Source organism: Dermochelys coriacea, chromosome 3 (genome assembly GCF_009764565.3).
Source record: "Dermochelys coriacea isolate rDerCor1 chromosome 3, rDerCor1.pri.v4, whole genome shotgun sequence".
Classification (NCBI taxonomy): domain Eukaryota; kingdom Metazoa; phylum Chordata; order Testudines; family Dermochelyidae; genus Dermochelys; species Dermochelys coriacea.
In genome coordinates this window covers 150,643,270-150,668,850 of record NC_050070.1, presented here as the reverse complement: position 1 = coordinate 150,668,850, position 25,581 = coordinate 150,643,270, and the positions used below count along the sequence as shown (strand labels likewise).

At 52.9% G+C, this 25,581-nt stretch overlaps 1 protein-coding gene across 7 annotated transcripts in view; it reads right to left on the bottom strand.

Annotated features, from left to right (window-relative positions):
* The window catches only part of LOC119853909 (spectrin beta chain, non-erythrocytic 5-like), a 50,731-nt gene extending 32,461 nt beyond the window's left edge, over nt 1-18,270 (bottom strand). For 2 of the 7 annotated variants that reach the window (XM_038397554.2, XM_043511581.1), the window contains exons 1-10: nt 18,114-18,261; nt 17,454-17,522; nt 14,589-15,982; nt 10,371-10,478; nt 4,665-4,826; nt 3,491-3,622; nt 3,054-3,245; nt 2,348-2,431; nt 1,066-1,184; nt 782-896 (exon numbers count right to left, since the gene is read on the bottom strand). In XM_038397554.2, coding sequence (XP_038253482.1) covers nt 782-896; nt 1,066-1,184; nt 2,348-2,431; nt 3,054-3,245; nt 3,491-3,622; nt 4,665-4,826; nt 10,371-10,478; nt 14,589-15,008 — 1,332 coding nt within the window. In that variant the 5' untranslated portion in view covers nt 15,009-15,982; nt 17,454-17,522; nt 18,114-18,261. Of the gene's footprint in view, nt 1-781; nt 897-1,065; nt 1,185-2,347; nt 2,432-3,053; nt 3,246-3,490; nt 3,623-4,664; nt 4,827-10,370; nt 10,479-14,588; nt 16,217-17,453; nt 17,523-18,113 lie in introns of those variants that run through there. The other 5 variants (XM_038397556.2, XM_043511580.1, XM_043511579.1 and 2 more) reach the window with 4 other exon arrangements.
* Nucleotides 18,271-25,581: the final 7,311 nt, after the last annotated feature.

Genomic DNA, 25,581 nt, shown 5'->3' with positions numbered 1-25,581 from the left:
CAGGAATCCCCTCCTCCAGTCCTGCTCCCCAGGTGACAGGGGCCATCACCCCTTGCAGCACCAGCAATGATGTAACTCAGGGTCTGGCTGAGGGGGGCGGGCACTCCAGAGCAGGCAGGGGAGCTGGTAACTCAGCCCTAGAGCAGGGAGTCCCCAGAATGTCACCTTCCCAGAGATGGTAGGGAATGTCCATCATTTCCTGGGAGTAAAGACAGGGCCCAGGGAAGAAGAGGCAGAGTGTGATACTCCCCCATCAGGCCCTCCCATAGCCTCCTTCTCACGTTGGGCTCCGCTCACAACCTGGTGCTGGGGAGAGTCCTCACTTCAGCTCAGTTCCAAGTGCCTGATAGGGATGGGGCACAGGCAGTGGGGTAGCTCACACTCTGACAGGCCAGGAGAGCCAAGCTCTTTTCCTCCACGCAGCATGGGGGGTCCCCCTCTCCCTACTTAGCTCCCTTGATATTCTGTGCTGCTGCCGCCAAGCTGCTGGCCATGGAGGAGCAAAAACAGCTCATCAAGCCAACCAGGTGGGGCGCGGCTGTAGAGCAAAGCAAGGGTTTTCTCCCTGGCCCCCTGGTGGGGAGAATACTCCTTCCACACGCTCCCCAGCCCTGTGCTAACCCAGGTGTCAGGGGCTGAGAGAGGAGTGGGCTCTTCTCCAAACTGCCCTTGCTTGGGAGGTCCCTACAGCCCGGCATGAGAACTTCCCATCCTGGCACCCTGCGCCCCTCAAACCATCGATGGGGCCGGAGCTGATCCCGCTCTGAGCCCTCAGCGGTACCTTGGCGTGGATGGCTCTGAGGAGCGTGTCCGCTTGCTGGAGGAAGGCAGCTACCTCCAGGGCCAGCTGCAAGGTCTCATGCTGTTCCTTCAGGGTCCCCTGGAGCCGCAGCCACCTGGGCGGAGAAAGCCGGAGGAGGTTATTGCAGATCGTGCTACCCAGTGCAGCCTCCCCCGGCCTCCTCAGCCATTCCCACAGTCACACGACTCAGAGGCCAAGACCTCCCTGTGTCCAGCCTGCCTGGCTCTGCAGCCCCCAGGCGGCTGTGACTCTTCCCCACTCACATTTTATTGAGGTGCTTGCGCCGGGCGGAGATGCTCCTGCTCTCACTCTTGCCGTGCTTCTCCAGTTTCTGGGCCAGGCTGTTCATCTCTTCATGCAGGCCCTGGAATTGCTGCTCCTCCTGCACTCAGACAGAGAAAGAGAGAAATCCCACCAACTCCCCTGGCCCAGCACAATGAGCCAGTCCCCACGGGAGAGATCAGCTCCTGGCTCCAGCTCCAGTTAAGCGCCAATTTGGACACAAGAACAAATAGATATAAACTGGCCATCAACAAGTTTAGGGTTGAAATTCGGCAAAGTTTTCTACCCATCAGAGGAGTAAAGTTCTGGAACCGCCTTCCGAGGGGAGCAATGGGAGTAAAAAACCTAACTGGTTTCAAGGCTGAGCTTGATAAGTTTATGGAGGGGATGGTATGATGGGACTGCCTACAATGGCATGTAGCTGATCTGCAACTGCTAGCAGCAAATATCTTCAATTGCTGGTGATGGGACACTAGCTGGGGAGGGCTCTGAGTTACTGCAGAGAATTCTTTCCCAGGTGTCTGGTTGGGGGTCTTACCCACATGCTCAGGGTTTAACTGATCACCATTTTGGGGTCAGGAAGGAATTTTCCTCCGGGTCAGATTGGCAGAGACCATGGTATTTTTTTTGCCTTCCTCTGCAGGAGGGGGCATGGGTCACTTCCAGGTTTAAACTAGTGTAAGTGGTGGGTTCTCTGTAACTTGAAGTCTTTAAACCATGATTTGAGGGCTTTAGTAACTCACCCAGAGGTTATGAGTCTGTTACAGGAGTGGGTGGGAGTGGTTCTGTGGCCTGCAGGGTGCAGGAGCTCAGACTAGGTGATCATGATGGTCCCTTCAGGCCTTAAAGTCTATGAGCTCCATTTCAGATGCTCCAGCACTGGCTGCTGAGAGACTTGGGCAGGAGTCACTGCCCAGCTGTGTCTGGGGCCCCCAGCACAATGGACTCTGTGGCTGACGGGCATGGCTTCGAAGAGCATTCTGATGCTTGTGGCACCAGGGGGCGCTAGGCTCAACAGTGTGAACATGGAGAGGCCTCCCCAAAGGATAGCTGGGTGTTACTGAGATGTTCCTGGCTCACCCTGGATCAATCAGTCATTGTTCTGGCTATAACCCCAAGCCAGTGAGGAGCTGAGATGGACCGCTGGCTGGGAAGTCTGAGGCGTCCCCTGAGGGCCGAGCTACAGCTGAGAAACGCAAGACATCCCCTGGGAATGGGGTGACAGGGACCAAGCCCGAGTCAGGAAAGGGGAGAGACACTCACCTGTTTTAAGTCAAGGATGTGGCGGGTGAGCTGGATCTTGTCCATGCTCTCTTGCAGGAGGGCAGTCAGCACAGGCTTCTCTTCCTGGGACAGATGGGGGTTAGAACATAGAGGGGGCAGAGGAAGTCAAGAGATCTACAGAGAAACTGCCCAAGATTGTACCTGAAGCAGGAGGTCTAGGGTGAGGGCAGGGCAACTGGGAGTCAGCATTCCTGGGTTCCACTCCGAGCTCACTGTGTGAACTTGGGCAAGTCCCTTCCCCTCCCTGCCTCAGTTTCCCCTTCTGTAACTGGGAGAAATGCCCTGGAGCACCACCACCCTGTCCATGGGTGATCTCAGCTCCCCTCTACGTTACAGAGGCAGCTAGATCCTGGTTTCCATGGCAAATGCAATTTGCCTATAGGCTGAGAATATGGAGATACCACTTTTAATCCAGTGGCATTTCACTGTTAGGGCCCTGACCCCACCTCCCCCCGTCCTACAGTCCCATCCTGGGCCCCAGGCTGCTGCCCTGCCCTTTCCAAGTGGCAGGTCTCTGCTCAAGGGCCAAACCTTTGGCGGAGTCAGTGGCAAGGCTCAGAGACCCCTCTGTAGGGGCAGGGCACCTTGGACATTGCAGGGGGTGGGGCATGTTCCTAATGCATCACCAGGTAGCCGGGAGAAGGCTGATGAGGTCCCATCCAGCCTGCTCTCCCACTCCCCATACCTTCTGCCTGATCCAAGCCTCCAGCCGCTCCGCTCTTCTGTTGAACTCCTGCAGGTTCCGCAGCCCACCCAGCGCTTTGCTCTGATTCCCGGCTGTCTGCTTCAGCAGCTGCCACTGCTCCTTCAGGGCCAGCAGCTGCCTCCTGACAGTCTCCCCACTGGGACTGGGCCGGCCCATGAGCTGCTCACCCATCTGGGGAGAGGAGAGGAAGGGAAGCAGCTCAGAGAACCTAAGCCTTGAATCCACTGGCCTGCTGTGGTGCTGACTGGGCATGGAGGTGGACAAAGACACAGGGATAGCTAGGCACTGCCTGGGTGCTGGAGAGGACAGCACAGACCCAATCGGGTCAGTCCTAGCAGGATTCAGGCTGGATGCCAGGGGGTTGCTGGGGAGGAGGCTAGAATGGGAGTGGGTCTGTCCTGGAGCTCCCACCATACCTGGTTCAATTTGATCAGCGTGTTCTCAAAATCCTTCATGTCTCTTTGCAGGGTCTGTGCCACCCGTTCCCAGTCCTGAATATTGCAGCCATCCTTCAGGTCCCGCAGCTTCCCTCGCACCCAGCTCTCGGCCTGGAACACAGGGAGGAGCTCTGATCTGGGCGTGCCACTGAAACAGGCCTGGGGACAGCACTGAGCAACTTCTTCCAGGAGCTGGCATGACAGCTGGTAAATGGGCCCATCCCAGACAGGGATACATGGGGCCATTGGTCTGACGATCCAGCATGGCAGGGAGATGGGCCCATTGGTGTGAGCTGGGGTAGCAGGCAGCAAGGGATACTGGGCTAGATGTCCCATTGATCTGAGATGGTGCAGGTGGGGATACCGGGGAGATGGATCCACTGGGGTGACCTGGCGCAGGAGCTCCTGATTTGTCAGAACGAGAACAGTCTAACTGCACTTGTGAGTCCCCTGGAATGGGGCTCTGGGCACAGCCCCTGGGAGAAGGAGAATGAAATGCTAAAGCCCAGAATTTCTGGCTGCCTCTGGAGAGCCCTGCAGTCTGGCTGAGCCGCGTCCCCCAGGCCTGGCAGCCAAGGCCCTTTGCAGGCTGAGTGGAAAGGACAGAGCCGGGCGGGCAGGCCTCACAGGCAATCTCTCCACCCGCCATGCGAGGAGTCTGTTCTCCTTTCATTCTCTCTCCCCTGCTGCCCCCCATCCCCCTGCAGAGCAGACAGCGACACCCCTTCTTCGTGACCCCTTTTCCTGTGCCGTCTCTGCTGCTGAGGGGGGAGGAAACTGGGCCCCTGTGCAGGCTGACCCACGCTCCCTGGGGCAGGCGGCCTGGAGAAAGGCAGCCAAATATGACGTTATGCCACAACAACGGCTTCGCTCCGAGCTGAGCGTTCACTCCCCCACACACTCCTGCTGCTCAGATGAAAGGCTTCCGGCCATGGACACATCCCCGCTTCATTCCTCCACTGGAGCTGGAAGGAAGGAGCTCTCTCCTACCGTCACTGCTCCCTCCCAGGGACCACCACACAACCCCCAGTAGAGAGGCACAGCGTGGTGGTCAGCATCCTGGGCAATTGCTCCATTAACCAGACATCCACTGAGCTCCCTGCTCCCAGACCTTCCTCCAGGGATCCCCAGAACAAGGTACCCCAGACTCTACCTGCATAATCTCTCGGTTGAACTGGACTATGAGAGGGCTCTGGTTAGGGAGGTTTGCCTTCCCTGCACTGCTTCGGATGCCAGTTTTCAGCCCAGCCACTCCACTTGGCTCCTTGTTCTTGACACTTTCCTTCCAGGGGGCTGCTGCATGGCATCCTGAAACCTAAGGGAGTCAACGAGAGGAAAGACTTAGTACACTCACCAGGGGGTGGACACCTGAGCCAACCCAAACACACGCATGAAAGGGGATGACAACCTGGTTTGTTCCCACAAACATTAAATACTATCCATTGGCTTCAACAGCACTGTGCCAAGACACTCCAGCTGAGGATCTGGCTCACTGACTTCAATGAGTTACACCAGCTGAGTTTCTAGTCCTGTGTTTTTCTGAGACGGAAATCACTTGTCATTAACAGAATTTGTCGTGGCATCAATAACACACATGGGTCTCTGCACTCAGCTAGTCCTCGGGACAATCCATGCTGCAAAAAGTTTGCAATCTAAATAGACAGACAATGTAAAATGCAACCATCTCCATTTGCTTCCTCTTGGTTCAATACATTTCCTCTCCCTTATGTTACACACGAATTGCTTTACTGGATCAGCCCAGAACTTCATCCAGATAGGGTCTCTGACAGTTGCCAGTAGCCCACGCTTCAGAGGAAAGTGAAAGAAACCCTACAATAGGGACTTGTAAGAGAACCTGCTCCCGTAAAAAGACCTATTAGTTAGAGGTTGGCTTATGTCTAGAAGCAGAAGCGTTCACAACCCTTCCAGAAATTTCTCTCTCTTAAAAATCCTTATTGTTGTATCTCTGGACATTCTCATTCTCCAGATAAATCTCCAATCTTTGTTGAATCCTGCTAAGTTCTTGGCTTTGGACTTCAATGGCATCTGGTGGCAATGGGTTCCACAGCCCAATTGTTCACTGTATGAAGAAGTGTTTACTTTGGTTAGTTTCAAACATACCACCTTTCAAATTCACTGGATGCTCCCTATTCTAGTGTTATGAACAGAATGGCCTGATCTACTTTCTCTATATTTCATTAGAGTGTATCCTTTGATCACATCCCATCTTATTTATCTCCTCTCTAAAATAAACAATGCCAATCTTTTCAATCTCTCTTCACTCTGAAGTGTTTCCAGGTCTCTAATCAATCTTATGGCCCATCTCTGAGTCCTCTTTATTTCAGCTAGTTTCTTTGTGAGATGGATGAGCAGAATGGGCATAATACATATTTGTACAATGACATTTTTATATTTTCTGTATCATTCTCCATCCCATTCTTCATGCATCTGAACATTGGTTCCCTTTTTGGACAACAGCTCCCTACTGAGCAGAGGTCTTTATTGAGCTGTCCTCAGTGATGCTCAGGTCTTTTTCCTGATCTGACACAGTTAATTTAGAACCCCGTAACAGGGGTTCTAGAACAATTTTTATAGTGGGGGGGGGCTGACAGCTATCAAACCAAACTGTAAACCCTGTATATGATGGAAACTATTTCAAGCCAGGGGGTGCAGCAGCACCTCCCGCACTCCTACTTCCAGCACCTATGCCCTGTAAGGTGTTTGAGTAGTTCAAACTATTCCCTCCAACGTGCATTACTTTGTATTTGTCACCACTCACTCTCACCCACCATCATGTTGCCCATTTACCTAGCTTGGTTAGATCCCTCTGAAGTTCCTCACAGTCTTCTCTGGACTTGACTAACTTAAATACTTTTGTACTAGCTGCAAATGTTCCCACTTCAGGACTCACTCCCTTTTCCAGATGAATACATCTGTCAAACAGCACTGGTCTCAGTCTGGAGCCTTGGCTCACCTCACTGCTAACCTTCGCCATGTTGAAAATCAACCAGTTATTCTGACTCTCTGTTTTCTGTCTCCACCAATCTGCGATCTATGATGATATTTTGCCTCTCACCCCATGGCTCCATAGTTTTCTTAATATCCTCTTGTGGGGGACTTAATCCAAGGCTTTTTGGAAGTCCAAATAAATTATGTCAATCACTTTGCCTTTATCCACTGTTTTATTGACATGTTCAAAGAGTTCTGATAGATCGGATTCTCCTCGGCAGCAGCCACGCTGGTTAGTCCCCATGATTAGATATGTGGTTTATAATTCCTACTTTTAATCATCATTTCAATTGTTTATCGCATGCGATGGCAATAAGGCGGGCTGTAATGCCCAGCATCACCCTCCTTCCTATTTAGAGACAGAGACAACGTGTGCTGCTCTTCAGTCCTCTAGTAAGTAGCTGATTTTAGTGAAACTGCATATTTTTGTGAGGAGCTCAGACATTTGTTGCACTTTCTCTGCATCTCGCCCTCCCCCCACCCCCAGCTGCCTCCTCCTCCTCCTTCTCAATCCTGGCCCCAACCCCTAGCCCTCAAGCACAACATCAAAGCACACTGAGTTATCTTGGAAGTTTCCCTCTACTCCTCCCACAGAGCACAGGGAGCCATCAGCATTGTGTCAATTGCACTCAGCCAGAAAATGGAGTGGAGCAGCCTGGGAGCCCACTGCCCTCTAGCATGGGCATGACAGGAGTGGGGATCACCCCTGCCCCCAAAGGATCTCTCTCCACATATTTAAACTACTTTGCAATGTGACAGATTTTGTGCTTTCTGATCAAGGACTGGAAATAGCAGGGGTCTGCGGGTCAGGAGTGAGGGGCATTGGCAGAGCTGTGTGAGGGAAGTCCAGGACAGGAATAGTGGAGGAGAGGACCAGCAATGAAAGGCATTAGCAGACCTGCATCAGGAGGAAGTTTGATTAGTGCCATCTCTCTGAGTATTTCCTGATTCACTCACTTTCAGCTGCCTCCTGCTAAAAGGAATAAAATTCACCCAATAGAGAAATGGTTCTGGAGCTCTGTCCTCTTGGGGAAGGAGCTACAGTGCCCTGATCCCACACCCATGCCTGCCCCCACCAGACTCTGAGGGCCCTGGGGACAGGGTTTTCCTCGCCCGAACATCCAGTGTCCTTTAGCGAAGAGCAGAGCTCTGAAGCAAGAGAGCAACTGAAACAGAAGGGCGATTCTCCCGCCTGTCTCCCTCCTTCCCCACATAGCAATTCTTCGTTCCCCAGAAGTTCAGCCCACAGCAACTCCAGGGGCATCTGGAGACTCTTATTCGAAGTAACTCATCAAGGGGGAGAAGCTCTGCATTTCCTCTGGGGTTTTGCTTTCGTGGTCTGCACTGATGGAATGTTCTGTCCGGGATCCAGCTCCGATGGGGGCGACAGCTAAGGTCAGCCAGCGATGGAACTGGCCTTTCTCCAAGCTCAGCCCGAGGTCCAGCTGCACAAACCCCTGCGGAGGGCCGGGGTTGTGAGGATCTCATGTCCTGCTGCATGGAGGGAGCTCAGTGCCAGCCTCTCCTGGGAGACAGAGCAGCCAGAGAAGGCTGGCATTGCACTAGCTATGGGCATGCCCCACAGAGCTTACAGTCCAGGCACAGGAGGCCCAAGGACAGGGATCAGGCAGTGGCTGGTCAGTAGAGTGTGATGTGCCATGGTTTTAATAGTGAGGATTCTGTGCACACCCTGAGGAGGGAATGTAGGGCCTGGTGGATCAGGTTGGGAGGGGGCAGATCAAGGTGCAGCACCTGGCATGGAATGGGGAGAGGTGGAAAAAGGCCGCACTGTGGGTGGTGAGCTGGGTGGCTTGTCAATAGAGCTGTATTCTTACAGGATGATTTCCCCCACCCCCAGCGTGACTGCTTGCTGAGCCAGGTCCCCGGAACAGCCCTGCTGCAGAAGGTAAGAAAAATCTGGAGACTGGTTCATGTGAAGGACATACTCCCGCTGCCAAGGGGTCAAGGCCAAACCAGGACGCAGCCAGGTTACAGCAGCAGCCTCTCCCTAGAGCACAGCAACAGCCACGCAGCCTGTGGGACATGCTGGCTGAAGAACTCTGGCCACACTTCCATTTCCCAGGTCCTTATTGGGCCCAGGACTTTATTGCTATATGGCTAGCGCCAAGGGGCTTTCCTGTACCTCTCTGTGCCTGATTGTGGGGTGCCCCAATCTGCTCCCAGGAAGTCTCCAACAGCCTCTGGGGGCTTGAATTCTGTTTGAATGGGGGACCAGACATCCTGGCCACCACCCCAGCACTTTGGCAAGAGAAGGCAGGGGTGGTATGACAGCTGCACTGTGCACAGGAGACTCAAGCTCAGAGCTCCAGCAACAGGACCCAGGGGAAAGAATAAAACAGCTGGACAACGAGGCTTGATCCGAATTGCATGGACAAACCCCTCCCGCGTACAACCCCAAACCAAGCCAGCAGGCACTCTGCTCACTGACTCCTTCAACAAACCTGCGACCCTCACCCAGCCCTCTTACCAAACCTGCCCTTACATCAGGGTTGGACTAAGGCAATCCAGGGCCCTAGACACGCCCCCTATGGGGGTCACCATGCCATGAGCATGCACAGCTCTGCACCTTGCCCCAACCCCACTTGGGTCACTTGTACCAGAGCCATAGGCTGGGCTGGTGGGATCACTGCTCCTTGTCTTCAGGGCATAGGAGGCACAAGGACAAGGAACAAATGTTCAGTATTGAGAAAACATGCTGTTGTTAGCTTTTAATTTTTTGCTGTTGTTATTAGCTTTTAAGGTTCTGTAGCAGAGGACTCGAGGGAGGGGGGATTTGCAACACCACCCTAGCAATGAGTGAGGGTCTCCCCAACACACAGAGTCCTCTGCTGGGATGGTATCAGACAGTGGGGACCACCTGGAGCAGCGGAGTTACCGGATACAGGTGGGGCAGTGTACCCCCCTCAGAGCACTCGCTTCAGGCTCTTTGCAGATAGCACTGCACTCGTTACATGTGGGCCACATTTTTCCAGCTTTTCTGCACAACCCCAAGGGCTAGAGAAATAGTTTTTAAAAAACCTTGGAAAGAGAGATTCTGATGCTGTCATGTGACTCCAAGAGCCGGGGCCCTGGGCACAGGCCCATGGTACCTTCATGCAGCCTTGCTTAAATAAGCAGCAGCAACACTTGTGCGCACGGACGCTCAGCGACAGGGCTACAGGCAGCACAGACTCTGCTAACACTCTAACTGCTTCCCCAGGAGATCAAAAGCAGGGCACAGGGAGGCCGATGAGAAATGAAGGCCTGAGGAGGGAGGGGTGGGATGCTGCTTCCCTTCAGGTATCCATCCCTGGACTCTCCAGCTCCTCTCACCTTCCTGTGTAAAACGCTCAGCCTGTTCCCTTTGTTGCTACAGCCTTCCCCACACTAGGCCATTCAAATGGCTGGAAGCCCAGGATGTGTCTGCACCAGTCACGCACTTTTCAGAGCAGGATCTGATGCACCCCCCTGCCCTGCCCTGGATGGAGGCAGCTCACAGCTGAGCCCGCTGGGCCTGCTTTACAGACATGACCAAGCTCACTCAGTTATAGGGATTGGTCCATGCACAAAATTCAGCCTCAAACTATTGAGCTGGCAAGTAGCATGTTGCCCCACTGGGCCAGGTTTGCCATGAGGCCCCTAAATGAGAGTCTCCGTTAGCCCCTGCTCCACTGGCTTTTCATCACAACTGCAGGCCTGGGAGGAGGGATCTCACTTTTCCCTGTTACCCTTGTGCTCAGGAAATGTCCCCTGCAGACCACATTCACACAGCACCCAACCAACCCAGAATATCCCACCCCAGTACAAGACTCACAGAGACCCTTATAAATCAAGAGAACCGGGGACGTACCATATGGAAGGGTGGACCTTTGTCCACCGGAGAGCAGAAATCACCAGCATGGGGGCTCCTGGCCTCCTGCTTTTCTTCCTCCACATCCACTTCCTTTCTGAGAAAGACCTAGAGGTGGAGAAGAAGCAGTCTGTAAGGGCTGAGTCTCACCCACTCACCAAGAGAGGTCTGGAGACCCCTTCACCGAGCAGCCAAAGCCTTGGCTCCTTGGATAGGGGCTTTCAGGTGTAGATCCCTGAAGGTCATAGTGACATACTGCCTGTGTTTGCCTGAACCCCCTCCACCCTCCTGTTAGCGGCTGTTGATCCTGCTAGGAAAGGGTTAAGTGGGTTTGGTTGCCTCTCTGAGGCAGGTGGCTCAGCACCCCACCTGTTTGCGGAGAGACAATCTGGGTTGTGGGCTGAGCTGGCCCAGAGAAGAAACCTTAGGAGCAGTCAGGCTTGGGGAGAAGGTCTGATCTGATCTGTATGTTGTTACTTTGTTACTGCTAATAGAGCCAGAAAGAGGGGTGTGGGGTTGGTTGGACTCTGCACAGTGTGTGGACTGTGTTTCAGAGCAGGCTGGGAATTATACCCAGGACTGCTAGGATACTGGATGCTTGCAAAGCTCCCATCTGTGCTGGCAGAGAGGCAGGTCATCTTTAACATCCGGAGTCACTTCTGCTTTTATAGTACAGGGGACAACAGCTGGAAGAGAAGCCAGTAACAGGGGCTCGCATACTGTGCACAGAGAGTCCTTGGGATATGTGCTAATCACTCCCTATCTTTCATATCGTCCCTTCGGGAATCTCAGCACCATAACACTACCCACATCCTGAGCTCCTGCCATCTGAAGGGCTCAAAGCACTCTGCAAACATTAGCTCCGCTGCACACAGCCTCCTCAGAGGTGGGTCAATATCGTTAGTCCCGTTTTACAAACAGGGAAGATAAAAGACTTGCCCAAGGGTACACAATAAATCTGTGCCAGAGCTGGGAATAGAACCCAGGATTCCTGGTCACACCTGCTCTAACCAATAGACAATACCTTTCCCTGCGAAAGCCATTCTAGGCCAAGTCTTGCTCACCACCTTCCCTCACAGGAATAGGCTTCAGTGAGGCTCCTCATGGGAGTGAAGCATGCAGGTCTGGACCCCATGGGTATGTCTATTCTTCAAAACAAACCCCGTAGCAGCGAGTCTAGAGACTCAGGCTCACAGAGCTAAAAACAGCTGTGTAGACATTCCCACTCGGGCTCTGAACCCACCCCCTCCCCAGCCTTTAGAGCCTCTGCTGCAGTCGCACTGGCTTGGCCCTCTCGAGATGGCTATATATAGAGACCTGTGCAGACACAAAATCTGTATCTGCATCTGATCCGCAAACATGGTCCACAGAAATCTGCGTGCGCAGATTCAGATATCTGCAGATATCACGCAGCTACCCGCAGATTTGCAGACGTCCCAGGAATCTCTGTAGCTGACACACCCTGGGAAGTCCTCGCACTACCATTTCCCTGGCACCTACGCTACATGCACACCTTGTACTGCTTCTGGCAGGCTCACGCATCCCTGCGACAGCACTATCTGCCTCATCTGCACTGGAGGAGGCAGCGCACCCTGAGCAGGAAAGGGGACATAAGGCGGCAATGAATGATCAGACACAGCAGAAGAGTCTGAGCTGAACGCTCCCAGACAGAACCATCCTGGCAGCTGTGGGATCTCACAGGGAACAGGACTCTCCCTGCCCAGCCAGCACCCACAGGTCTGAACCCCGCCAGAGGTGACGGACACATATGTACATTATCGTCTATCCTGTTTGGGGAATGGCAGGTGGTTAGAGATACTGAGCGGCTGCTGCTGTGCCAGGCACAAAAAGAAAAGGAGTACTTGTGACACCTTAGAGACTAACAAATCTATTAGAGCATAAGCTTTGTAGCTCACGAAAGCTTATGCTCTAATAAATTTGTTAGTCTCTAAGGTGCCACAAGTACTCCTTTTCTTTTTGCGAATACAGACTAACACGGCTGCTACTCTGAAACCTGTGCCAGGCACAGTATCCTGGGAACAACTCATGGGCCGTCCTGTCACCATGCCCATTGTGGCCTGTTCGGCCCTTCCCCACCCAGCGCTCAGCAATGGGAAGTAAGCCTGCAGGTGACACAGGCACTTTATACACACTGTGCCTCACAATCCAGCAGCTTCAGGAAAACAGGGCTCTCAGCATGAGATGACCTCATCCTTCCTGCCAAACTGCTGCGCCCTTTCCCAGCCCCAGCCCCTACAGCAGACAGCTCCAGAGTGCACGTGAAATGAAGAACTAAGCTAGGCCTCGCCTTGCTTTGGAGATTGGAGGCTGCAAATGACAGGCTGGTGCTCCTGGCTGGCTGGGACTTTCACTGCCCAGAGCCACTCAGAGGATGAATCAGCACAGACCCCCATAGGGCTCAATGCCAGGGAGACATGCGTGTGCATGCACACACATGTTCTTGGCTGAGGATTCAGGGTCATCTTAGAGGACTCTTCCTTGGGGTCTAATGAGATAGTGCAGTGAGGTAATGTGTTAGTGGGTCACCACTGAGAACCTGGACATCAATCCTGATTTCACTCACAAGTAAAATGAGCTTAGTGGCCTCAGTTTACTGTCCAGAAGATGCTTCTCTGCATCACAAACCACAATGTTAATTTGGCATACCAGTTTGCACTCATGAGGGCTGGAATAGCGGGGAGAGGAAGGGGGGGGGGCTACAATTCAGGATCAAAGGGCGTTGTGTGTCGGAAGTCCAGGAGGGGGAATAGCAGGGGGGCTGCAGGACAGGAGTGAGGCGCATCAGCAGAGCTGTGTGTGGGGAGCCCAGGACTGGAATAGCAGGGAGGAGGGGCTACAGGTCAGGACTGTAGTAAGGGGCATGGACAGAGCTGTGTATGGGGAGCCCAGGGCTGGGATAGCAGGGGGGACTGCAGGACAAGAATGAATGTGTACTAACATGTTGTTCTCTCTCTCTTCCAGCCCCACTCTCACCCTGTCTGAATATCATAGTTCCTTCTCTTCTAACCCAGCTTCCACTCCAGCACACTGTACTCCTTCTAGCATGTCCTGACTCCCTGTCAGCCCTCTGTCCTTCCCTCTCTTACAAGGCCCTATTTTGCAGGCCTCCCCTCCCTTCCAGCCCCCTTCTGTTGGGGCTGACCCACTCACTCAATCTCCCGAGTCCCAAATAACATGGGGGAAAAAGCAATTATTACATGTCCCCTCCCCACCCAAAAAAAGCTAAGGCAAAGGATCTATGAGAATCCCCCTTTCATTGCCCAAGCTGGGGTCTCCTCAGTCAAGCTGCCTAGCAATGATCTGCCTGTGTGCTGAGCACACCAGAGGCTTGCGTGAAGCTGTCTGGCCTTTACCGGCACTGAAGCTCAGAGGTTTGGCAATCACGTTCTCTGCTCTCTTCCCAGTCTTGCCCCACGGTGAAAGCAGCCGTTTTGGGGTTAAATCATGGGGAGTTTCTGTTTGAGATCTCTGCTGCTTTCTCCCAATACCAGCCTTAGGCCACCAAGGGGGTCTTCTGAGCTCAAGCATCAAGCGATTAGAAGAGGCGTGTGTTAGAGTGGCTAGAGCACAGGTGACTGGCTGTCAGGACTCCTAGGTTCTGTTCCTGACTCTGACATAATGTGTGGTCCCTGGAAGAGACCTTCCCCTCTGAGCCTCAGCTTCCCCATCTGTAAAAGGGGGATAATGATACTCCCCCCCCACCCTAAAATTGCTGTGAGGTCCCCAAAGGAGAGGTGTGGGGGCTACCGCTGTGAATCAGAGAGGAGCCCTCAAGAGCTCTTGAATTCAGATGTATTCCCAAAGGCATGCTCAGCTTCTTGTCTCCAAACTCCCCCTCACCCTCAGTACGGGTTTCTTTTCCCTGCGGGTGGGGGTAATATTGCCTCAATATTGCCATGTGGTTGGTTCTCCTGCTGGTCTTCAAACAAACAGAGAAGCAACCGAGCTCCCAGCGGCCCTTTACAAGAAGGGACGTCCTTCCCATGTTTGTCTCCCTCCATACATTGCCTGTGCTATCTCCTCTCACTGGGAAGGAAAGAGAGCAGCAGACATGGAGATTCCCATAGTTGAGGATTGGGGGTGGGGGGGGGCAGATCTAGCCCTGCTGTAACAGAGAGGCAGAATGTAGAACAACAGAAAACAGCAAAGGACTGTGTCTATGCAGGGTCCTGGGGCCAGGGTACAAAGAGTCCTTACCTTGAACTGAGCCTTCCCTGGTCTGCTGTTGTTGTTGTTGTGATTCCTCTCACAGCTGGTCTGGACCGGGACCCCAGGCACCCCTTCCTTGCCTGGGCCACGCTCCCCATGCCAGTTAGATAGTGTGATCTTCTTAATGGAGCGGGCTAGAGAGTTGCGGTTGAGCTGGTCCTCGTCGGTAATGCCCTCCTCAGTTGGGCTGGTGCTCTGGAACCCGCCTCCAGTGGGCACAGGGCTGGACTGGGCCCGAGCCAAGTACAGGGGGACACACTCATTGAGATTCTGGTGCAGGGCATGGTTATCCAGGCCAGCCATGGTGTCAGGGCAGGAGTCCCCAGGGAAGTCCACTGTGCACTTGGGCAGGGAGAGCTTGGTGCTGATGGTGAAGGGCTGGATCTTCCTCGCCGTGCTGCCGGACATGCTCCCCCAAACATCGGCCTTGTGGAGCCCCCAGGAGATTGTGGGGAATATCACAACCCTGAACTCCCCACCCACGGCTGCCAAAGGAGAGGCGAGGCAGAGAAGGATCTAGCCAGCAGCCTGCAAACCTCGAGGCAAGGAAACGACACAGGATTTCAGCTGAACTCCGCCTCCAGAAACAGAGATGGAGAAGCCCCAGTTGGTGCCGTCTAGTCCGTCCCCCCAGGGCCCTGGGCCAGATCACTCCCCAGGCCTCTGTCCAGCCTCCTTTGAAATGGCCCAGAATGTGGGGCTTCCAACCGTTCCAAAGGGCAAAAGTCACAAAATAACCATAGCACACCCCTTGGGGGGGGCCAAGGGGAGGGATCCCCTTCCAGAGGGGCTGTCAGAAAACAGGAGCAGGAGAGCAGGAGAGTAGAAGGGAGGTGAGGGGGGGAATCGATCCCATCTTCAGACCAAGATGACGAAAATGATCCTCCCAGGAAAAGGCTGGAAACAGGGCAGCTCTGCACAGCTGAGATGGGGAGTGATGAGTCTGCTCCCAGGGGACTGGCCTGGCTCCCACAGGGTGTTGAGAGACCTTCCCCCACTCCCAGGTTGGCTGCTGGGGTCTCTCCTCCCCCCTCCGTGGGCTCCGTGTCCTCCCCTGGACTGGACAGAGCAGACGCAGAGTGCTCTCCTCTGCTGGCAGGCTGCGCTCCCCCTCCCTGGCTGGGTGCACGGCGCTGTCCCCCCAGCGCCAGGGGAGGCTCGAAGTCTCAGTCGTCCGCCTTCTTGCGCAGGTTGAGGATGCAGAGCAGGCAGGTGAGCACCGCCTCGCGGGACTCCCGAGAGCCCAGGCGGGCCGCCAGGCGCCGGAGCAGCGGCAGGAGGCGCTTGCGAGCCAGGAGCAGCAGGCGGGCGAGGAGGGTGCGCAGCAGCGGCAGCAGGAGCAGCGGGGCGGGCATGCTGCGCTCAGGGCGCCGGGCCGGGCTCTGCGGGGGCAGACGCACGGTGGGCTCAGCAGCCCGGGCGGGCGGTGCATCCCGCCCGCTGCGGGGGTCCAGGCCCGCGGGGCTCACGCCTCTCCAGCCCTGCCCGCGGCATCCGTCGGCCCGGCTCCCTCTCCCCCGCGCGGGCCCAGCCGGTCCGGCAGGCAGTTCCTGAGCATGAGGTCATGCGGCTCCCGCGCTCACTTCCAGCCCCGCTCCCCGGGGCGCTGCCCAGCCCAGCAGCCCGCCGCGCGGCAGGGGCCGGGATCCCAGCTGCGGCCCGCGCGCCGCCCTGCCCCGCTGCTCTCTGCTGCCCCCTGGCGCAGCGCGCGGCCCGGGGCGGGGGCCACACATCACCTCCGCCTGTGCCCGGCGTTGCCCAGGCAACCGCGCGCCGGAGGCGATGATGCAATGGAATTCCACCGGGATGGGCGGCGGAGCGGCCCTCGGCAAGGAAACTTCTCCGGCGCCATGGCAACGGGGAACACGGCGCTGCCGGGCCAGCCCTCGGGCTCCCGTCCGCTCTGCAGGCCCAGGCCCGGCCGGGCGCCTTCCCCCGCCGTCTGGGCCTGGCTCCTTGGCGGCAGCACGCCAGCGGGGCTCTCAGCCTCACCCCTGCAGGGGCGCAGGTGTCCGCGAGGATCAGAGGGGATGCGCTGGTCAGGGGCCTGTGCTATACAACAGGGTAGCGAACCCCTGAGTGCCAGCGTGAGCCGGATCTAGGGGGTGGACTGGGAACTGTTCTGCTGTGAGTCATAGGCCCCATACTGCCAGCCGCTCATGGGACATCTCTAGGTCCAGTGGTAGGTGCCTGGGCTCTGACAGCAAGAGGAAGGGGAGTGCTGTTCCTGCTGCCCCGGTGACATCCCCCGTGGCCACAGCATGCAGCATAGTGGCGGAGGTGACAATAGATTTTCTAATACAACGCACAAGGGAAATCTGTCCCAGGGGACTAGGAAAAGCTACCTAGTAGGAATGGATCTTTGTCCAGCCATCTGATATATTTCTATGGCCTCCAGCACCATAGCATTTGAGCGCTTCACAACCTTTAGTGTATTGATCCTCACAACACCCTGTGAGGCAGAGCTATCATCCCCACATTATAAATGGGGGACAGAGAGACTAAGGTTGAAGATCACACAGGAAGTCTGTGGGAACTGAACCTATGTCTCCTTAGTCCTTGGCCAGTATCCCAGCCTCTGGACCACCCTTCCTGAGGCTGCCTTTAAAAGTGGTCACCTGTGACTGAACGCTGCATATTGGAGGTGCACAGCCTAGAGCAAGTCTCGCTATCTGTTATGCATAGCAGGGAACATGCCAGCTTAGTAAAGCACCCTCTATATTTATGAATCGGGATACATGGTAGTGCCTGCCCAAGAGAAGCTGAAGGATCCAACCCTACACCACCAGCAAGAGGAGCTCAGCTAACCCTAGCTCTTCTTTGTACTGTGTATATTACACTCAGCCTTCTTACCGCAAGCTCAGCAACAGTTTTCCCCTTAAGCAGCTCTCACTCTCGAGATGGCCTGTACCTGGGAAAAATCTAGGAAGACAAGAAAAATACTCATGGTAAAATAATCCTCCTTTTATGCAGACAAGGAGGCATGGTCTGTGCCCCATGGGCAGATTTGGGGCCTGCTCCAGCAAACACTTTGCTTCTTGAGTAGCCCTATCGCAGCCTGTGGAGTAACCCAGAGAAGGATTCAGTCCAAGGGTTGAATTTTATACAGAGCAATGGCTTCTTTAATAGCTCATTGCCAGCACTCTTGATCTTGACTGTCTCCTGTCCCCTCTTTGTCCTTCTCCTCTCTGGCACTCTCAGTCTGCTTGCACACATCCCTCTTCTCAGAGCAATGAAAATGTCCAGCTCCAAACAGCACCTCTTCATGGTTAGACCAGGGCGAGGTTATTGTAGCAGAGAAACGTGACCCCACCCCCCAAGCAAACAGTCCTAGCCTGCAGCTTCTCAGTGTCCCTTGGAACAAGGGTGCCAAATGCTCTCCTGAGGGAGAAAGGTGCCCCTATAAATCAGCCCTGGCTTGGGATGCACCCCTGAGCTCTGGGGCCCAAGCATTGAGATTCCAAATGGAAATCAGCCCTAAGAGAGGACCCATATAACCCATGTGGCTCTTACAGTTGTTGGGATCCTTCCTTCTCCGGGATTGCTCAGGGAACGGCCCTGGATCTTTCCCCAAAGAAGAGTCTTCACCGCCTCAGCTCCCCCTGACAACCTGACCTGTCTCTAGCACAAACAGAAATAATGTCCCCAGCAATGAGAAACAACAAAAATTCCCCTCCTCACCAGCTGCCCCTTTAAACTCTCCCTTCGGGGTGGGGGGGGGGGAAGGCACATGCTTGGTGTAAGTGATAGTGCTCGACCCCGTGACCCCATCTGTCGGGATGGTTGTGCTGGCTCCCGGCACATGCAAAGCGGTTAGTGCTGGGGGCTGAAGGAGGGGATTGCAATAACAACATCTGTCCTGCACAATAACACAATTTGGCAGCAGCAGCAGCAGCGCCGGGTTCTGTTTCAATACAAGGCCCCATTGAAACCTCAAACAGGCGGATGAGTTAAAAATACAGCCAATCCCCCACAGCAACTGCTGCCTTGTCACCCACACCCTACTCCTCACTGGCTGCTGCTTTCCCTGCGGAGAGAAATACATTCAAACAACACAGGCACTTGTGCTTCAGCCTAGGAGAAAGTGGGCATGGGGAATGGGGGGACATAGCCAGTGGCATTCAGGACTGCTCCATAGGGAGCTCTCAGAGTGAATGGAGGACTCAGCAGCAGAAGTAATCTTTAGAGATGTTAGGAGCAAGTTGACCACAGCCTATAAGAGGCGCTGTAATCTAGTGTCATTGGGGGCTCCAGAGGCTATGAGGCTGGCCTTTCAGGATGCAGTAACTATAGTTTCTAAGGCCACCTGGCAGCTGTTTGTGAGTGCTGCTGTACCCTAAGGGTGTCCTGCATGAAGACTCTGGGAACCTTAGCCAGTGCTACCTACTTTATTTTGGTTCCCGCTGGCTGTCCATTAGTGGAGATATTTATACTTTGGGAGGAAAGGGGCCTTGCTCTGTGCTCTCCCATTCTCCCTTTTTTATTACCCTACCCCTCAAAAATCCAACCTTTCACTCTGGCCCAAGAGAGCTACAGCCCAACAACCCTGTTCTAAGCACTGACCAGATTGGGTCCTTTTTAAGCATTCAAGGTCCTCAGTCTCCATGCTGCCATCAATCAGGGGAGTGAAGGACCAAGCTGAGGATCAGAACCTATGTTCCAAATGTAGTTCCTCTGCAGACCTGCCCATTCATGCAAAATGTGCCACAGGACCTGCGATCCTGAGCAATTTCCATCCACTTGGATGCTAGCAATGGGTATTGGTGCCATGTAGATTGTACTTTTGGGTACTGATGCCACTTACATTCTAGTGTCAGTTAGGAACACTATTGCACTCATGCAAATTGCTATGTGGAAACATGAGATGTTTTCTTTCTTGCTGTTTCCAAAACATGAATAATAATTGGGAATCATTTAAGAACACCTTACTAGATGCCCCAAAAGCCACAATATAATGAATATAAATCAGAAGTTAGGAACTGTATAAAATTGATAAGGGAAGCCAAGGGATACAAGGAGAACTCTATGGCCGGCAGACTTAAGGACAACAAGAAGACGGTTTTTAAATATATTAGGAGCAAAAAGAATCTTGGCAATGGTATGGGTCCATTGCTAGATGGAAATGGTAGATATATCAAAAATAATGCAGAAAAGGCACAGGTATTCAATAAATATTTCTGTTCAATGATTGAGGAAAAACAGGTAATGCAGTTTCATCATATGGTGATGACAACACTCTTTCCATTCCACTTGTATCTCTGGAGGATGTTAAACAGAAGCTATTAAAGTTGTACATTTTTAAATCAGCTGGATAACTTGCGTCCGAGATTTTCAAAGAACTGACCAAGGAGCTTGCTGGACTGTTAACGTTGATTTTCAATAAGTCTTGGAGCACTGGGGAAGTTCTAGAAGACTGAAAGAAAGCTAATGTGCCAATTTTTTAAAATGGTACACAGGGATGACCTGAGTAATTACAGATCTGTCAGCCTTACATTGACCCCAAGCAAGATAATGGAGTGGCTGATATGGGGCTCTATTAATAACAACCTTAATGAGGGTAATGTAATTAAAGCAAATCAAAATGGGTTTATGAAAAATGGATCCTGTCACACTAAGTTGATATCTTTTTTTGCTGAGATTAAAAGTTTGGTTGATAAAGGTAATAGTGCTGACATAATAGACATAGACTTGTGTAAAGTGTTTGACTTGGTGCCGCATAGCATGTTAATTAAAAAACTATCATGATATAAAATTAGCATGGCACATATTAAATGGATTAAAAACTGGCAGGTCATCAAATGTAACTGTAAACAGGGAATCATCATCAAGCAAGTCTGTTTCCAGTCAAGTCCTGCAGGGATCAGTTCTTGGTCCTATGCTATTTAACGTCTTTATCGATAACCTGGAAGAAAACATAAAATCATCACTGATAATGTTTGCAGATGACACAAAAATTGGGGCAGTGGTAATTAGTGCAGAGGACAGGTCACTGATACAAAGTGATCAAGATCACTTGGTAAACTGAGCGCAAACAAACAATATGCATTTTAATATGGTTAAATGTAAATGTATACATCTGGGAACAAAGAATGTAGGTCATACAGGATGGAGGACTCTCTGCTCTATCCAGTGACTCTGAAAAAGATTGGGGGATCATGGTGGATAATTAGGTAAACAGGCGCTCCCAATGGGATGCTGGTGCCAAAGAGCTAATGCAATCCTGGGATGCATAAACAGGAATCTTGAATAGGTGTAGAGAGGTTATTTTACCTCTGTATTTGGCACTTGTGCAACCACTGCTTGAATACTGCATCCTGTTCTCATGCCTACAGTTCAAGAAGGATGTTGATAAATTGGAGAGGGTTCAGAGAAGAGTCATGAGAATGATGAAAGAATTACAAAACATGCCATATAGTGATAGCCTCCACAAGCTTACTCCATTTAGTTTAGCAAAGAGAAGGTTAGGGAGTGACTCGATCACAATCTATAAGCATCTACATGTGGAATAAATAGTTAATACTGGGCTCTTCAATCTAGCAGAGAAAGCTATAACACAATCCAACGGCTGGACCCTGAAGCTAGACAAATTCAGACTGGAAGTAAGATGTAAATTTTTTGACACTGAGAGTAATTAGCCATTGGATGGATTCCCCATCACTGGCAATTTTTAAATCAAGATTGGATGTTTCTCTTAAAGATCAGCTCTGGGAATGATTTTGGGGGTAGTTCTATGTGTTATAGCGGAGGTCAGGCCAGATGATCACAATGGTCCCTTCTGGCCTTGGAATCATTGGTGCTGGAACTAGGGGTGCTGCTGCACCCCCTGGCTTCCTTCATATACAGTAGTTTCCATCATATACAGGATTTGCAGTTTGGTTCAATGGCTCTCAGCACCCCCACTATAAAAATTGCTCCAGCACCCCTGCTTGGAATCTATTAATCTAAGGGCCAGGTTCTAGCTAAACACCTATATAGGGATTGAGGGAGAAGCTCTGAGAAGTCCTAGCCCCATAGTTGCTGAGCTTTCGTACTGACACATACATACAGATTTGCACATGGGGTGATGAGAACAATAAAGCAGGAGCCATAGAGCCTGGTGAAAAGAGCCCTGTGTCCCAGTGGCATTCTCTCTGGCACTAGATCCCCCCTTTCTAGCCCCTAACTAGCGCCTGTTCATTCCCACTCTTCACATTTACCAGAATCCCACCTTCCATTGCCCCATTCAGTCCTTCCTGTCCAAGATGCAGATCAAGCTGCCTCACACTCTTTCATACACCCTGTTCCAACTGCTTACCCTGCTAACTTGCCCAGTCTGCTCATTCCCCTTTGAGGCAGTGACTGGACAGATTCAGATCACATCCCCTCCCCTGGGGGATGGTTTCTCTCAATCGACTCACTTGATCCCTTTGAGAACTGTGCAAACCTCAAATCTCCCTGAAGAATCATCTCCTCTCCAGGCAGAATCCCAAACTGCTGCCCCCCAACCTTTCCTCCAAACCCTTCAGAGCCAGCATCAGCTTTGGTGCCCTCCTCTGCCCCTTCTCCAGAGTAATCCTCCTTGGTGGGGTGGACCCAGTCCTCCCACAGCATTCCAGGTGGAGTCTCACTAGGGCCTTATTTACTCCCAGCACTTGTTTCTCTGTCCCTCCGCCCATTGTGCCTAGGATCGTGTTTACCTTCATCCCCTCAGCTGAGCCCTGCCATCTCCCCAACTCCTCCTGGGGGACAGCCCCATTTAGCCAAGAGTACCGAGATTGCCTCCCTCTCCCAGACAAGCCCACCCCACTTGTCTCCACTGAAAGAATGCCCTGGCTCCCTCTTCCTCTCTGTCCTGAGCCACATGGTGCCTGCCCAGGTGCTCAGGGTGGGGCTAACATACTCAGAGCCTGGGAAGGCACTGGACTGGGGGGTCACGAAGTAGGTGCGAATGGGCAGTGTAAAGATTGGAGCTTGTCAGCTCATTTCACAACGCTGCCGGGGGGGGGCACTGAGACCGGAAGCATGCCTCGCCTTTCTTTCCGGCCCCATCCTGACACGGCCCATCCATTGCCCAGACCATCCCAGCGGAAAGCCACTGCAGTGAGCTCAGCTGCCATGACCTTTCCCAGCCCTGCAGCTTTCTCACGGGGAGCTAGAGATGAACACTGGGATGAAGGGGCTGGCCCAGCCCTAGCATGGAGACATTCTGCTCCTAAAGCAGAAACAGTCACTCAACAGCTCTGTCATAGGCATGAGAGCTGCAAGGGTCAGCAGTGATGTAACCCTCCTGGAACTTGCCCACTAGACGTCCTGGGCCTGCCAGGCTTCCTGTGTCCTAGGCCCGGAATGAACTCGCTCACTCTCTCTCTCACACACACACAGAGCGCATGCGCTGACATACAAAGGCGCACAGCTGCCCTCCGGCATGCCATGTGGTACACCCTAATGCTAGTGTTTTCCCACCGCCACCGCTCCTCCCCACAGGTGTCAGCAGGGTTGCGTGAGTGTAGTGGGAGCAACCTTCAGCCCAGAACATGCAGCAGATGAAGCCATTTAGGGTTTATACTCTCCCAGCTGGGAGATTTTCACCTTGTATGGGAGAGGCAGTGATTACAGCACTTGCCTGGGAGTCAGGACTCCTGGGTTCTATTACTGACTTAAAGTGCTGACCTTGAACAAGTCACTTTCCCCTCTGTGCCTCAGTTTCCCCATCCGTACAATGTGGGTAAGAATATTCCCCTATCACACAGAGGACTTTTGCAGCTTCATCGATTAGTGTCAGACCAAGGTGGACTGCTTACAGAAGGAGCAAAAGATTGTCAATGCCAATCCATGCAAGGTGTTGCGTGGATGGAAGCAGCCAGATTGCCAGAGAGCCTGCACCTCCCTGTGCCAAAGCACACTGCAAGTCCTGCCTGAGCGGGAGTGAACTAATACCCTGCATGGCTGTGCTGAGGGTTTCCACGTCATGATGGGAGAATGAGAGACTCCAGCCAAGAGCAAAAATATTTCAGTACATTCCTAGTTGTATTGTGTATGCAGGTTACCCAACCTATAGAGATATACACAGAGCGGGAGAGGCCCTGTGGAACAAAGGGTCTTTCACAAATACAATTTGTAGAAACCTGTTTATTGTCAGGCTATGAGTGTCAAGCCCGAAAGGTAACAAGGGCAGGGACCAGCAGAAATAACTTGCTTGTACCTTGCTCCAGTGGAAGGCCCAGGTTGCTCAGAGACCCCTGTGAAAGGGGCTTGCCAAATACCAGAGATCAGATGAAGTGGGGCAGGGTTTGTTTGCCGAGCTGCTGGGACTAGTAATAATGCCAATAATGCGTTGCCTGATTATAGCTGCTTTGCTCCAAGGATCCGGAGCAGTCAAACATTTGCCAAGCCACCCTCCAAGCCCCCTTCCCCTATCAGGGAGGTCAGGATCATTACCCTCCTTTTACAAGGGGGAAAACAACGAGGAAGGGCATTGCTCAAGGTCACACAGTGAGCCATTGACAGAGCTGGGACCAGAACACAACTCCCTTGCCTCCTGCCTCAGCCATGCTGGGAATGGAGCCCTGACTCCCAGGGTCCTGCTCTAACCCTTAGACTACACCCCCACCCTAATGGGCCTGGCATTTGACTCCGTACATCTATATTGCTCCCTCACCTTCTCTCTGTGTCCAACCAGTTGCACGGCTTGATGACATCTCCCCTTCCTCACCTCCGGAGAATAGGGCTGTGCAGCCTAAGAATGACCCCTTCTCCGTGCACAGACCAAAAAGCACAGGCTGCCCCAGGTTGTCCCTGCTGGGGGAGGGTTTGGCACTGCCTTAGGTGTTGTGAGTGCCTCCTACTGGGATGTGCTGTGCTCACTGCCACTCCGTGGATCTATCCCTGCCCAGGGTTACATTGACCCTACCTATGCTGGAGTGCAGGGGCCATAGGCTGCGTGAAAGGCAGGGATCCTTATCAGAGGTACAATGCTCTTTCTGCACCAGCCACTGCCTGTATTTCTTCCCCCTCCTTCTTTAGAACTAGGGGCTTTGGCATGAAAACAGGCTGGAGTTCCACCAGCTGCCCCTGCAGTTAATTCCCTTCCTGAGCTCAGGATCCTCCATGGGTCCCAGCACAGTTGTCCCCACTGCAGCCAGTCTGAGTGTCATGTGTGGAGGATTCTGAGTAGCAGGAGTGTAGGTGTCAGGTGTCCCGCATCTCCCTACACATGCACTTTGGGGTGTATTTAGGGCCTGGGGCTCTTGCTGTTTCTCAGGGTTTGGCATGGCTGGTGTTCAGACCTTTCCGATTCAGAGCGGTAAATTCACCCAAGTGCATACGAATGTGATGAAGAAGGGAGCATGAGCTAGAGCAGGGGTCGGCAACTTTTCAGAAGTGGTGTGCTGAGCCTTCATTGATTCACTCTAATTTAAGGTTTCGCGTGCCAGTAATACATTTTAATGTTTTTAGAAGGTCTCTTTCTATAAGTCTGTAATATATAACTAAACTATTGTTGTATGTAAAGTCAATAAGGTTTTGAAAATGTTTAAGACGCTTCATTTAAAATTAAATTAAAATGCAGAGCCCCCTGGACCGGTGGCCAGGACCCGGGCAGTGTGCGTGCCACTGAAAATCAGCTCGTGTGCTGCTTTCGGCATGCGTGCCATAGGTTGCCTACCCGTGAGCTAGAGGATGGAGCAGAAGAGTAGGAATCAGGACTCCAGGGTTCCCGTTTTGGTAGAGGAGTGGTATCTACTGGTTAGAGCAGAGGGGCTACAGGTTAGGACTCCTGTCCTGGGTTCTGTTCCCAGCTTTGTCACTGACTCTCTGTGTGACCTTGAGCAAGTCACTGAAACTCTGTGCCTCGGTTTCCCCATCTGTACCATAGGGAGAACGATACTTCTCTGCCTCCCGGAGAGTGGGAGGCAGAATTCACTTTTCAAAGTTTTCAAAGTGCCTTGAGAGCCTCAGATGGAAGGTGCTAGGACAGGGCAGGGAGGGCCCTGGTGTGAATCTG